This window comes from Scomber japonicus, chromosome 13, assembly GCF_027409825.1.
Source record: "Scomber japonicus isolate fScoJap1 chromosome 13, fScoJap1.pri, whole genome shotgun sequence".
NCBI classification, from domain to species: domain Eukaryota; kingdom Metazoa; phylum Chordata; class Actinopteri; order Scombriformes; family Scombridae; genus Scomber; species Scomber japonicus.
This window is the reverse complement of record NC_070590.1, coordinates 15,649,484-15,665,235: the sequence shown is the minus strand read 5'-3', so window position 1 is coordinate 15,665,235 and position 15,752 is coordinate 15,649,484. Positions and strand designations below refer to the sequence as shown.

Sequence of the window (15,752 nt, the reverse complement as noted above, 5' to 3'; positions counted from 1 at the left end):
CATGGGGCAAAACTATGAAAGTTATTTGGAAAGGCAAAATTGTGTGTATGTAAATATTCAAAGTTTTCTTAATTACCAACTCTCAAAGGTGATATGACAAAAAATGTATTCAAACCATTGGGTTGGTGACATAAACCGAACAACCAAGCCTACTAAAAGGAAACATAAACTTTTGCATCCACCTTGTGTCTTCATTTTGGTCCTGCGATCCTGCAAAATTATAATTATGTATTTTGAAAATCAAAATATTGAGTACCAACTTACGAATTGCAAATTTGCTTCAATATCTTATTTCCAGGTGTATAAGTGCTTGGAAAATGCAACTTATTCTGTCAAGTGAGGTGCCGCAGCTAGTTCTTACCAGGGAGAATAGACAAGCTATCAGAATGTACTATTAGTATCATAAATTGACTCTGTCAGGTAGGAAATGCCCATCAGAATAAACTACTTGTCATATAAATGTGCTTTAAATAAAATTGGACCTTTTTGTGAGGAGCTGCATAATTTCCAAAAACAGACAACCAGTCATGTAAATGAGCTTAAAAATGCAGCTAATTTAAAGTTTTTTATTGCTTTTGTCCACTTGACAGAATGAGCTGCCATAGTTTAAGCTCATTTGTTCCATTTTTGATAGAAATTTGAAATTTCCCCCGCACCTGACAGAATAAGCGGCTTCACATTAAAGTACTTTTCTTCCACTGGTAGCTCATCCAGAGAGAGCATGCAGCTCAAACTGTCAGAACAGTCTGCGCAGCACATCTACCAGCTGACTGTTTGATAGATTTATTCCATGCTTTTAATGGAACATTGTTTACTTTTGCCACTGACATGTTTTTAGCCCCCACCACAAAAAAAGTGAACACAACTGATTAAACCTCCTCAGAAACACATGCCAAAACCATTATTTTGAGATGCTGATACATAAATCTATTAAAAAGGAGAGAACTAAAGTTGAAGACACGTGGCCAAAGTGTGTGTGTCTATTTGTGCATACACGTGTGGATATGAGAGAGCAACACTGAAGCGGTTTCACCAGAACTAAATATTAAATGACAGTGTGAGCTCTCAAGCCTCCCCAGCAAGGGAATTTGGGAAAGGATGATGACTGGTAAAATGAAAGTCATGGTGAATAGTCTGTGGTGAATAAATGTGTCTGGAGTGTAGGCAAAAATAGTTTTCAGCTTTGTTTTGAATATGAGGAACATTTTCCTACAACCTTTGAGCAGAGAGTTAACAATGGTTAATAGTAAGTAAGTCAAATGGTAACATGTTGTGGTAAGACCACTGAATCCTATGAAGTGAGTAAATACCTTGAGCAAATGGAAATAATATTCTCATTAATTTTGTTGCTGAATAGGAGAATATACATGTCAAATTTTAACAGCCAAAGAAAAAGATGAATTACAGTCATCTAACTTAAATTAAATGAGGATTGAATGAGAAATGTGTAATGGAATCATGGATCACTGGAAAAACAAGAACTCAACTCACACTTCTTAACCTGAGGAATGTGTTGGGTTTATCTTTAATCTTTATATTTACAGAATATAAAGAACAATTACACTTTGCCGTTTGACCTAGTTTCATTGTTGTGTAATTCCTCGTGTCATTTGTATGGAATAGCACAGGGTAAAAAACAAGTCAAAAGTAAAAAAGAAGTCATCGTCAAGTATAAGCTATTGTAACACTCGGCTAACCAGCCATTTCTAGACAATCCAGAGGAAAAAAAGCCATGATCAAGAGAAACAAGATCAGACACAAACATTTGGCTGGTGGCTAATAATAGATCACTTGTTACTGATTAGAGATGTTTATGCAATGTGCTGTTTGTGGGATGGGATCATAAAACATCTTAAATTCAGGCGTGGCTCTGTGTTTCTTATTACCAGGTTCCGTCTTTGTCTGAAAGAAAAAAATCTTTATAGGAAAAATATATCTGAATTAACAGTTTTTCTGATCTCTGAGGGGTGTAATGTCAGTGGATGTTTAAAGTGGAAGAACAACTATTGTATCCATTTACATTTGCCTTTGATAATGTGTAATTAAGCCCTAGTTGGTATGTCAGCTCCATAAGCCTTTTATACAAACATGATTAAAAAATGCTAATGTTCATCATTTCCATGGCTTTCCCCGAGGCTCGTGTATCAACTAAAAATAGAAGTTGTAAGAAACTTTAGACATTTTTGTTCAATACTGTTTTACTACTGTGACACAATTAACACAATGACATTTAACACACATGGCAACTACCTTAATATTTTTGAATGTCAAGTAAATGTGATGAAGCTCTTGTTCAGACACCATTATAACAGAAAATCAGCATCAGTATCTCAACATGTGTAATGTAAAACAGGAACTTTTGTACTCACAGTGAACTCAACATGATTTAGTCTGGGCTCTGTTCTTGTGTTAAATACAGTTACACATCTCTGTCTCACCTGCCACCTGTTATAAGCAAACTGACAACATAACTGTGGCTTGTCCCTTTCATGAACCAAACGTTAGCAGCTGTATGCAAAGCAGAGTTACTGCAGGAGGGGGACTAGTACAAAGAGGTGGAGCTACATCAGACAAAAACTCATATATCAGAAATGTTTATAGTCCAGGAACAAAGTCACAGTCATTCATTTATTATAAGACTGCTGTATTTGATGTTTTTGGGAAGCATGTGTGTAACATTTGTATTTTTGCTTGGGCAGAAGATATATATCATACTATATAACTTCACATCTCTGTTAAGAATACATTTGTCAAAGTCATCTAGATATATTGACAGTGTTTGCATTTAATCTCAGTGCTTGTTAACAGGGAAATATCCTACACTAAAACTTATGATGCTCACAAGAAGAGCTGACATCATTTAAAGCCCAGAAGTGATTAATTATCTGGAATGTCCCACAGAGTATTTACATATTAACATAACAATTGTCAGGTGTCAGTATTTAGTCAAATAACATTTCATCTAACATCAAACAACAAAAGCATTGCTGTGCAGTCAGTTGTATTAAAATAAAACTTGAATTCGATTAGATCATTTCCTTGAATATGCTTTGGCATGTTTGACCACACAAGGTTTTGATCTTGTGACCATAAACTCGTGTTCCTTTCAGAGGGAGCCCTTTTTAATAGAATTGAAATAAACACCAAACTCCTCCCCCGACCTCCATTTGAAATGAAAGGGAGCGATGGCATCTCCATGCAACTGTGTGTTTTATTGTGACCTTGAGAGGCCAACCATGTGAGAGGGGAGCATTTGTGCAGTGACATTTTGACATCTGTGTGTTGTCAGTTTGCAGCGCTGTAAAGTCTGTCTGAAGTGTCTGTGTTTGCTTGGGCTTTTTGGGTTTTGTCCTTGTGTTGGTCTGGGTAGATGGGGCGGAGGGAAGGGTCTGGAGATGAATTTGTCTTTTGTGAAACAGTGAAAAACACAAAGGAGTTCTCAATCTAGTTTTTGATGAATTGTTCACCTCTATTTTTGTTTCTACTAACAGTAGAATAGATTAACTTTTCAGTTGACTCTACATTGACCAGTACAGGTACTGTATGAGCAACAAGATAACAGAGATAACAATAGTAACTGCGACACTGGAATATCCCCCCTTCCTCCTTATCCTTTGAATGTCCTCTAGCTGTCCATCCCATCCAAGTAATCAGCATCCTTCAAAGAAGCACAGCCAAAGCTAAAGCCAAGTCAAACAGAGAGCGTGTCCTAATCAGTGGCATGAAGAGCCAGGCTTATGGAGCCCTCCCCCCACTGCGGGGGCCATTACTGGGCCACCATGGGCTCAAGATTAGAGGCTCTTCCTGTGTTAGCCATTCAAATTCAGCATTAATGTTTGAAAGAGCGGAGAAAATGCCTGCTCTTCATGGATAGATTAATATTTTATGGAGGAGAAATGTGAAAACATCCCCAGTAATGTCTGAGTTGAGCTGGTGTGTCTGTGTGGGGTTTTTTTTTAGACACTTGTACATTCTTATATATCGCTGTCAAAACGTCACATCCTATCAAAGCAAGCCACGCAAAGGGAGGTTTGGGTGTAATTTTGACAAATTAGCATATTATGGATTTTACATCTGTTATGCCTGACTCGTTCATGAGCATAATAAAGCAGGGAGGGTCACACAGCTTAAGTAACCAAATAATTTACTAAAGATAACTCAACATCAACAGCCATCACACATCTGCAGATTTTCCTATTTTACATTTCAACAAGATTGTAATTCATCTCTTAATGAATCTTTTTTCTACTTATTTTGATATATATTTATTTCACCTTCATAGAAGGCTATCTTCAGTATCAGGCAAAGGCATGTGTAGAGTTGATTTATAACATTAAGAGACTAGTCTATGTGTTTAAGCAATAGGAGCTGCTTGTTTCAGGGACAGTGCGCCCACTGACTGCTTGCCTGCCTGTCAGTCTGCACAGTAAATAGGTCAGTGTTTTATGTGAATGAAGAATCTGTAATGTCTGGGCCTCTATGAATCTGCCATCTTTAGCCATCTGACTGGACAGCAGAGCTGCAGCAGCCAGCAGTCAGTGATTAGCCAGATAGCCACACAGCAGAGACGACCACAGTCATTCAGTTTCTTTCCGTTTCCTGATGCATCCTTCATCTGGTTGCAGAGATTCTTGCTGTACTCACAGTCTGCTGTTTGATACAGATATGACCACAGACCTTTATATTATTCACTGCTTGCCAGTGGTAGTTGTTTACTTAAATGATCATTTATGAGCAGTACCATGACTGTTTTCTGTAAGTGTGTTTTTTGTTGCATGCTTCCAAGAAGAATATGAATATGAATAAAGATAAGGAGTATAGCAGTTCATCTGTGATGAACCAAGTATAATTTTTATGTTTGAAGGATTCAAAGCTTCATGTCACCTCATTATTATTTGGTGTTGCATCCATTGATTTTTTTCCTCTGTATTTGTTGACCAGATAGTGACCTGATTGATCTGATCCCAGTGACTGTTGTCATGTCGACATATTCTCTGTGCATGGATATAAAAGCTGTATGACATAACAATGTAAAAAGATTATCTTTATGGCTTAATAGAGGCATCAGTCACAGCTGCATTAGTCTCAACAGGACAGAACCTCTTATATGCATCTTAGTAATGAAAAACATAATTTTTCTCTTTTGCTAAGGATGTTTACACTGTCTTTAAGCTATGATATGCTAGTTTGACTGCATTTTAAATAAACCCTCACAATGTATTATTGGAGCAATTCTTTGTCAGCATGGTGGAAACTAAAAGCTCACATTCTCCTTTAAGTGTCAGTTCAACATGCTGTATTTCATGTATTTCACATCACAATAACCTTTTAATGTAATTCTGGCTCATAGTGTCAGGCGTCACGTTTATAAAATCTCACTATGTCTTCCTTATTGCAGTGACAACTTCCTAATGTTTTTTTCCTCGCAGGTATGATGACAGCCATGTTGTCAGAGAGTCCCTGCTGCTTAAGCATGTCAACATTGTGACATTCTTTTGTAAACAGCCCAGTTTTGCTGTTGGTGACACACCTACCCTCCAACCTAAGAGAACCTGTTCTCTCCTCTTGTCTGGACTATCTAGAAACTACCAGCAAAGTCACCCCTGCCACCCGTATGTTTCATAAGATCCTGGAAAACATCAGTTGCTGTAAAAGGAATATAATCTTAGAAATGTACTAATACATTCAGATCATGATCAAAGTGTTTCTCTGTAGCTGTCTGGTCATAAAGAAGTAGTGGTTTCTCTTCAGCTAAGTTACTATAATTAAACAATCTGTCAAGAATGAGTGACCCTTTTATCTTTCTTGGACGGGGGTAAAACCGTAGTTTCTCATGGATACAGATGAAATCTCAATCTGAATATGAGCTTCAATGTTTTTTCCATTCGTTCTTGCACTTCTTTGTGGTTGCCACCCTTACACTTGTATCCATGACATTGTCACCAAGATGACAATAAACCCACCTTATTGTTTACAGCTCTAATATTATCATAATTTTGCGAAGTGAAACTCAATTATTTTAATTCTCATCATATCACCAGCAGAGAGGAACAAAAGCACTGCCTGACTCATTAGAAAACATCAAGATTATTTTTGTAGTCTTTTATCTTAGAGCAATGTTTAATCTACAAGACTTTTTCACATATTAAGGATTCTCAAATATTTTTTAGTCTGGTTTTTTAATGAATAAAACATTAGAATCAACCTAATTACCCATTAATGTATAATTGGTAATGTCATCCAAGGGAAGAAAAACGGTTAGACAAGATGAGACACTGTTCAGACTTAATCAAGTGAAATGTGCAAATAAACCTGTAATTCTCCAAAAGGCTTTAATCTCTGTTGAGGATCATCAGTTAATAATTGTATTGTTTTTTGTGATTGGGTTTTCTAATTGTTTTTGGTTTTTTATTAAACATACATCAATAATTACACAAGAGTCACTGCAGTGGTATACAGACAGTAAACACAATCTGAGAGATTTTTCAATATTGGGCTCTGTTGTCCTGTCTTAACAAGCTCATGAGGAAATGACACATTAGTGAAAAATATGTTTCACATGAAGACAAATATCATCTATAAAATGTGAGGCAGCTAAGGGGAAAGAACAGAGGTCTTGTGTAATAATGCTGTTACTGAAGGAATATGTGATTAAATCATGGCTTCTTATCATGTTACATCTTTCTGCTAATCTAATTCCTTCTCTCAAAACCAGTTCTTTTGGGAAGTTAACAACGAATAAGGGTGTAACCGACCAGATCTTGTCTTGTGCAGGCGATGGTTACGTAAAATTGTAAAAGGCCACTGTGAAGGCACATGTGTGATTTGTCAGAGACAGTGCACACTGTGTAAGAGCCGAGGAGTGGTCTTTGTTTGCTAATGTAGGTCTCCACTAAGGGGGCAGCCTTGATGGCCTGCTTTCTGGGACGGTTGGGCTGCACATGACATGATGGGCTTGGCCTCAGGGTTGAGGCAGTGAAGGAGTCTAACATGGTAGTGGGATGGGTAGATGGGGGGATAAGTGATGGCAGTGTTTCCTCTTGCCAGCTTCTTTTAGAGTCAACTCCTCTTTCACAGCTGAACAGACCCATTGAACATCAAACTCCACCTACTCCACCTCGGTACCAAATTCAACATTTAGCCTTTTTCAACACTTTTAATTAATATTCTTTTTTTTACTACAATGACAATTTCAGGGGTTTCATATTCTTCTAAATCTAAGTAATATCTTAATCTACTGTGGAAAGTAACGTATGACTGCAAAGGTCTATTTCATTAGAAGTTTCCAGATCTGCAGCCAACAGGATTCTTCCTGTTACAAATCAAAATTAAAGGTTGTTATGATTAATGGGTCTTCAGTATAAGTCTCTAGTGCTAATGACCTACATTGAACTCTTCCATCTCTCTTTTTCTCTCTCCCAGGACATTGTGAGTGCTGCTAAAGATGTCTGATAGTGTCGATATTGAAGAGAAACCACCAGCCCCTCCCTTGAGAATGAACAGTAGTTCCCGAGACTCTTCATCACTGAATCACGCCTCTAAACCACTTCCAATGGCTCCAGAAGAGAAAAACAAGAAGGTCCGCCTGCGCTCCATCTTCCCTGGGGGAGACAAGAGTGAGTGTCCCTGTCCACATGCCACCTTTATGCTCAACCCCACATTGACTCACTTGTAATTTCCTAGTTTTTTGTGTATACAAACAGTAGAATTAAGTAAGTATAATCTTTTTTTGTTTGACTCTTTTAGCAAACAAGAAGAAGGAGAAGGAACGTCCTGAGATATCCCTACCCTCAGACTTTGAACACACCATTCATGTTGGCTTTGATGCTGTAACAGGAGAATTCACAGTGAGTATCTCTTTCACCAAACAATCAGGTATATAAACAGGGACTGGTGTGCTGCTCTCCCATCTGAGAGCAAGTTCGAGACAAAATCACAATTCCCAGAGGCGATAGAGTCAACTAATAATATATTTTCCTCCACATAAAGAGTGACTTGAATGACAATCACTCTATCGCCGCTATCAGGTAAAACCTGCACTGGAATCCTTTAGTGTTCCTCAGTAAATTACATTTTAGCCACAGTTTCAGTTTGCAGTAGATATTTTATTCTTACTTAAGTCTCAAGCCGGCAGATACAATACCATAAAACATGATTTCCTTTTTTATTTTCTATGTTTAATGCTCTTTACTCTGAATTTGATCTTTTTGTCATTCGTTTATAGAAAAGATCTAAACTGTCTTTATTTTATACTTTATCAAACCAAACCAGCAGTTTTTCTTGGAAGATATTGTATATGAGGAGGAAACACTATAGACTTTTATTCTTGATATCCATGCATCTTTAAATATGCCCCAAACCAAAGCTTTTAAAGCATATACTGTTCAGTTTGTGATATTTTTTCAACTCTGGTAATTATGTGTTATAGGGGAATTTGTATATTGGCTACCCTAAAAGAGATCCTCTGTGATTTGAAAAATCATTGACATCATCTAATAAACAATGAAAACATATTAAAAGCTATTTACATAGCATGAATTGTATTCAGTAAATGAAAATGACCAAAGTAACATAATATAGGAACCATAATAACAAGGTAAACACAATACCAATTCTAATCTAGCACACACATCTGGTCTACTCCCTCTTTGTTTAGTCCTTTGGTTTATTAATTTGCAGAACAGTATAATAGTTTTTTTTACATTCAGGAATATGTGTTCTGGTGTATTTAAATGCACAATAATCCATTTGGTCAGTAACAAATAGTTCCCTGTTTGTTTGACAAGCTGTGTGCCTGTGTGACACATAGAGCCGCATTAATGCCGTTTTAAACCACTTTGATTTAACCTCTTTCTTGGTTTTCTGAAAGGAGACAGTATGTTACTGTTGATTTGCTTCTTGATGCCCCTCCAAGTATCATCTTTTTTTGTGGCCCTAACACCACTGCTTCTGCTGCAGAACAGTGGTCTATTTTTTAAACAGCTCCAAGTATTGCTTTAATTGCAATAATATGCACACAAGTTTACAAAGATGTCATGAATGAAACCCATTGTCGAAGGACATTTAGTCTCCATAATAGAGTCAGTGTCCTTCAAAAGGCATTCAAACATGCAAGCCACAGCCTAAAAATGTGGTCTTGTCTTAAAATAAAAGTTAATAAGAGACAAAACAGATCAATACACTTTTGCTTACTTGTTGAAAGTTACATGAGACAATAAATACTGTCTGTATCCATCTGTTGAATATAAAGCTACAACAAGCTGCTGATTAACTAAGCTTAGCATAAAGACTGGGCACAGTGTAAAACAGCTAGCCTGCTCTGTCTGAAGGCACCTCTAAAGCTCATATGTGGCTTCGGCTCCACCCTGATTTTCTGGTACTAAAAAAACTGATAACATTAGCAAATGAATGAAACCATCCTAATAGCCTGTTGTACAAGTTTAGATCTCATCACACACCACAGCTCTGGAAGTCAGACTTCATTTCTGCATGATAAGATCATTGTTTTCAGAGCAAACAACATGTTTCACATAAAAAACCCTGGATGTTACAACAGAAAAGTTTCCTAGCTATAATTGAAGGACTGTTGACAACCTGCATATTGTAACTGAAATCTTACATTTCACTTCAAAACGTATACATATGACCTCTGTCTGTCTGTACAGGGTATACCAGAGCAGTGGGCACGGCTCCTACAGACCTCAAACATCACAAAGCTGGAACAGAAGAAGAACCCACAAGCTGTGTTGGACGTCTTAAAGTTCTACGACTCCAAAGAGACCGTCAACAACCAGAAATACATGAGCTTCACCTCGGGAGGTAAGTAACACAAAAAATACTGTTAAATGAAACAAAAAATGACAAACACAAAAGGTAAATACATCTGTACAAAAACCTTCCAATATGCTGTCTATATAAGAATTTGTCCTCCTGTTTCAGACAAGTCGGCACATGGGTACATAGCAGCAAACACTCTGGTGAGTTACTTTATATTTAAACTTTTTTCTAATTATTATTATTTAGAATATTTAATACTTAAGATGACTAAAATGATGATCTTACAAAATCAATATCAGTTCATAATTTACTGTTAACTACAATTTCATGCTCAATTTTAAATGAATTATGATGCTGTTAATTAAACATGCGCCTTTTTGTTAGAGATAGCACCTCTGTCTGTTTTATTAAGAATTTTATTGCTGCACTGCATATCTTGACCTCCCTCGACTGGTAATTATCGTAAAGAACTTTACTATTACAAATCAACCCAATCTCTGGTCCTTAGCCATGCACTCTCTGTTATATTTCACTGCTGGGAAAAATCTCTCAACCCCAAGTATATATAGAGTGAAATATATTTCTTCATGATTTATATAGCTGTGTAATAACTGAACAGGTAAGTTGCAACATTATGTGGTGTTTTTCATCATCTTGGACCTGATAGCAATTACGCCTCTCTGACTACACCACAGTAAATCTTTTTCACTTTACTCTCACTTGCTCTGCCGGGGACTTTCTGGGCATGTGGAGTCTCTTTCAGGCATGTACGTTTCACACAGACCTTTCCCTCTAATGGGCAAAATGTGTGTGTTCCCCTCTATAGAGTCACTGTATTCACTATGTGGCATAATCATGCCCTGATTTCTGCATACACGCCAATCAGTTTGCATAGAAACTGTGACTGCTGAGAGCCACTGCTGCTCATTGTTTATGTTCCCAATCTACTTAACCAGATTTTGAAATACCCATAGACAAGCTTCACTGGAGGCTCAACTGCATCTAGGAGGGCTCCTGCTGTGCTGACCTCATTCCTGGCTTTGACCAGAGTAATCTATGCTTTGAATGCCTTGGCCTGTACGAGCTCAGCCGGGTGAAGAAGTGGAATCTCAAGTCTGTTCAGTGGGATTCACTGCCCCCAGGCAAACTACACTGGGATCTCTTCATGCAGGGCTGTTACTTGAAAGAGCTCTTTGCCCAGTGAAGGGCAAGCGGGTGTGGCTGTTAGGCTAAAAGGTTGTGCATGCTCAGTGAGGGTATTTGAAAGCATCTCACTTAAACTGTCACAGTGGTCCAAGGCCTGCAAAGGTGACTCAGCTATTAGCTACAGTGCCACAGATTGGGGTGCACTGTCAAGAAAAGGAAAACTGCAGGGAAAGTGCCAAAAATTAGTCTATAGATGAAAACTGTCTAATTTCTAAGAGGCAGTAACCCACCATTAGCTTCCTGGCTCTCTCTGCTAGATTATTTTGAACACCAACTTCTACTGCCTGTAAATACTGTAAATATTTGAGAATTGGTGATATTATTTCTTAAACGTCCTCTTCTATGCTTTGTCACCTGCTACAGTCCATGTCAATGCTGCTGTTATCTTGCCTTGTCATCAAGGATTAAGAAATACAAATCTTTTAAGCCATTTTCCCATAAGTGAGGTAAAAAAGAGATGACTATCCACTGGCCATTATTGTGAGATCTTTGGTCATTAATTACCATCTTTAAGGATCCATTTGTGCAAGTGGTTCACATTTTAGGTCAAGCAATCATGTACATAGCCTTATACCTTGACCTCAACTCAGTGTGCATCTCATTACTGTTGATATTAGCACTACAGACACTGTGTCGCATCCCAACTAAGAATGAAAAGTTTTATTTTAAATTCTTGGTAAGAAATGCTTTTCTTCCTGTACTGAATGTCAAGATTATAGATTCACATGATTTTTTTCAGCAGGAAATACTTCCCAGAATGAAGATGAAACAGTTGAAAAACATCTTCAATAGATTTCTTTTTATCATGAATATTACATTTTGTTTCTATGTTTAGATGTTGTTAAAACATCACATTAAAAGACAAAGACGGTGTCTTGGGACCTGTTATATTGCAGCTTTGGTCCCTCTACTTTAAGTGGTAGATAATTTGGTGTTAGTTTTTCCATCCTGTTATAACGTGAGTTTCCCCTTTTAAGTCACAAGATAAGACACCCAAGATAAATAATATCTCATTTGATATTAGCTCTCTCTAGGAGGTCCTGGGAATTCCTGAGTTATACCACAGGAGTCATTTGTCACCCACCTCGGCCGCTACAGTCACAGCATTAACAGCTTATTTGATTATCAGCAGAGCTTGACATTTCATCTCTTGTGTGCTGTTACAGGATCCATCATGGTTGGTGCATGGATGGCAGGGTGTTTTATAATTCTGCTTTAATGTGGAGATTTATTATTAATTGTGGTGGATTTGAAGACACGTGATGTTTATTTCATACAGGTCTGGTGTACTCACACAATACATGACATCCTGTCATACTTGTTTGTAAGGGAAACAGTGGAATAATTGTATGAAATATGTAGTATGTATATAAATGTAATAATCTCAGGATTATCATTGATGTCTATATGCAGTAAAACCTCTGTTTGATGTTTAATTCAATTAATGTTAGTTCACTCAGGTCTAAAAGCCTCAAGGCTCTGATAGTTGTAGTTCTAAAACAGTCAAGTTTGTGTATATAATTCCTACATTCACAATTCATTGCAATGGCTTGATGCACAAAAGTTGACAACAGTTGCAAGAATATGTCTAAGCTACAACTCAAGAAAATACATGCACGTTGTAATGTTTATTCATAACATGGTCATTTGAATGTAAAAGGTTTTTATAGTATAATGTAACATGAATCTATTATGATCATTAGTAGAGCCAGCAAGTATCCAAAGTATCACTAAAATACATAAACCAAAAATACATTTAGAATATTTGCAGCACATTGTAAAGCCCTTGCTTGCCATGTGATGATGAAATGGTTGTAAAGTGAGTGTAAAAGCACTGATACCAAACTTGCTTCATGGTGCCATTTGCAGTAATAACTGTACTGTAAATTTGTCTAGCTGTGAACTTAAATATCACAACAAGGGGTGTGTTGTACTGATATAGTTTTATTGGTTTTAATAAGGATGTCAAGTCCAGTCCAAAAAAGCAACACAAACAAATACAGTGGAGAATTTAGCTGTACTGAATTTTAATGCTTAATTTGAACACATCTGTCTGTATGTGGGTGTGCTTGTGTGCAGTGTCAGAGGTGAAAGTTATTGTCTGTTTTGTAGCACCAAGCAGAAGCTGATTAAAATAAGAAGAGAGAGGAGAGGTCAGGGACTGACCTCAGGCAGCATGATTAGTCTCTATCATGTCCTGTCTTCATGCTGTGTGTTCAGGGGACGATTTACGGACCTCATGTCCATCCCTCAGTAGCGTACCCCTGCCCTCCCCCCTCCCCCTGAAGTCCAGTTACTCTTAAACATTGTGTGGGTTTGTTTTGAGTAAATCCTCCCATTTTCAACCTTCACATTCAGAACCGACTGCTGTCATCTGGGCCTCCTGTCAGCCTTAGAACCTGCAGCGCATTATTTGACAAGGTAACTCCTCCATATTACTTTCCACATAATGTATCTCTGCATTGGCTTTCACGCTAAATTCGACTATTTGATCTCCTAGTTTTTGATCATGCCAACTGGCTAATGCAAAACACTTGATTTTCGAGGCATCATCACTCTCTGTATTGAAATTTCATGGGGGGTCTGATCTGATGTTACAGATGTATTTATTATCTTCCACAAGGATTAGACCGTCTCTGAGATGGCAGGACAGGGGCGCATGCCACAGAGGGTTGTGATGACTGTCAAACTGCATGTATGAGCTCATATTCCTTACAATTTGATCTACATTGCCAATAATGTGCCTGTAACATCATCACCATTGTAGACATTACCGCATGGCTCTATAAAATAAAAACACATGGCTTTGCTTACAGATAGCCAGACACTCATTTCTGCACTGCAGTCTTGGCCAGGCCCATCTTGGAGCAGGTCAGGGGCCCTGTATGTCTGAATGAAGGACTGGGACTTTTTTCAGCCAAACCTTTTCCCTTTAATCACTAGAGCTAAGATGCACTGCTTCATTTATGCATGACAAGGCTGGAAATGGACGAAATGTTTCCATTCCATAAGAGGAAGATGATCCAAGGCAAGCAGAGTTTTTGATGGGGGAAATAAAGGCCAAGTATTAGACATAACAAATATGTCTGCAGCATATTAATCACACTTGTAAAAGGTATCTTTGCATATCAAGGGGATATCTACAGTTCATCACCATATTGCACATTACTGCAGTGTTGCAGCATGTTTTCTCCTATAGCACAGTTTAATATAGAACGGTTTGTTCTCACTTAAAAATTCATTCTCACCAGTGGTTCATGGCACACCTGACACAACCCCTCAACTCAAATTCCCTCAGATGAACTTCACTGAATGGCACCTCACTCTTTCTTTTAACACTTGTCTCTTTAGCTCTCACTTGACTCACAATGCTTTCCTCTGCAATTAACAGAACTGCTCCTGACAATTTAACCTCTTTTCTTTTGCACAGTATCACAACAGATGAACTGTATTTTGTTTACATTGAACAAATGTGCACATTTTTGTAACCACTTTTGGAATTACGTGTTTAATAAGATGGTGCATGTTTACCCAGTAATCTGTATCTGTGACAGTGGATTAAACATTTTATTCACTATCTCTATAGCACTAACTTGCCAAAACTCAAATTGTGTACATTGCTAATTTGACGTTTGCAGGCTGAAAATAATATTTGTGTTCAATTTGTAGAAAAATTTGAGGATCTGCACCCACTCCATTCCATGCTGCTACACGGCACATGCACCCATACTTATTTTCATATCTACCTTACAGGGTGCCAAAACATCATCATCAGAGCCCCCAATCGCTCCGCCTGTGTCAGAGGAGGAAGATGAGGAGGAAGAGGAAGAGGAGGAGGAGGAGGAAGATGAGGACGATGACGATGAACTGCCCCCGGTCATTGCACCTCGGCCTGAGCACACCAAATCTGTGAGTTTTATGGCATGACTGAAGAACTCATTCTGCTTCAGTTCCCATCTGCATATCTTTGACTGCTATCCTCTTGCAGATCTATACACGCTCAGTCATGGACCCGCCAAAGCCTCCCACTCCTGTAAAAGAGGTGGTGACTCCACCAGAGTCGCAGGTCCAGCCGGAGAACACATCCAACACAATGTATCGCCACACTGACCGGCAGAGGAAGAAGTCCAAAATGACAGATGAGGAGATTCTGGAGAGACTCAGTATGTGTCCATAGCGCAAAACTTGATTTTATGTCTATTGTCTATCAAGTCGGCACCCATAATTATTGAGTACAAATTCAACCAGTGTAAGCACATCCCCATAAGAACATTTTAATTTATCTGTACAACAAAATTTTATCTCCAATGGTGGTCCAAAGATTGTTTCAAAGTTTTAGCCACACCTCACTTGCAGGGAAATGATTCAACAAATCAATATTATTTTAATAATTTAATCTAATTGAAAGACTCTGAGTCTAAAAGTGATAGGAATCAGCCTTAAAACATCCCTGTGTAATGAGCTTGTGAAGGATGTGAACCCGCCACATTCCAGAAACAGTACTGAGTACATGACCTCAGTGTCCTCAGTGATAGCTAATGCCCTGATGTGTGTCTTTGTAAGTTTGTCAATTTGTGGATGTGTGTGTGTGTGTGTGTGTGTGTGTGTGTGTGTGTGTGTGTGTGTGTGTGTGTGTTTGTGGTTGTTCAGATGACAGTTTGAATATCTGGTTTGCAGTGGCTGTTTTCCATATTAGTGCACCAATTGTGTTTTAGGAAGAATGATGCAAAAGAACAAAGCACTAATGTGATCAAATTTGGACAAAGATG

General features: G+C 38.0%; 1 protein-coding gene across 1 annotated transcript in view; it reads left to right on the top strand.

Annotated features, from left to right (window-relative positions):
* LOC128371649 (serine/threonine-protein kinase PAK 3) overlaps positions 1-15,752 on the top strand; it is a 38,725-nt gene that overhangs the window by 16,903 nt on the left and 6,070 nt on the right. The window contains exons 3-9 of the mRNA XM_053332015.1: positions 7,423-7,616; positions 7,747-7,847; positions 9,666-9,819; positions 9,940-9,977; positions 13,342-13,404; positions 14,737-14,892; positions 14,972-15,146. Coding sequence (XP_053187990.1) covers positions 7,445-7,616; positions 7,747-7,847; positions 9,666-9,819; positions 9,940-9,977; positions 13,342-13,404; positions 14,737-14,892; positions 14,972-15,146 — 859 coding nt within the window. The 5' untranslated portion in view covers positions 7,423-7,444. The remainder of the gene's footprint in view (positions 1-7,422; positions 7,617-7,746; positions 7,848-9,665; positions 9,820-9,939; positions 9,978-13,341; positions 13,405-14,736; positions 14,893-14,971; positions 15,147-15,752) is intronic.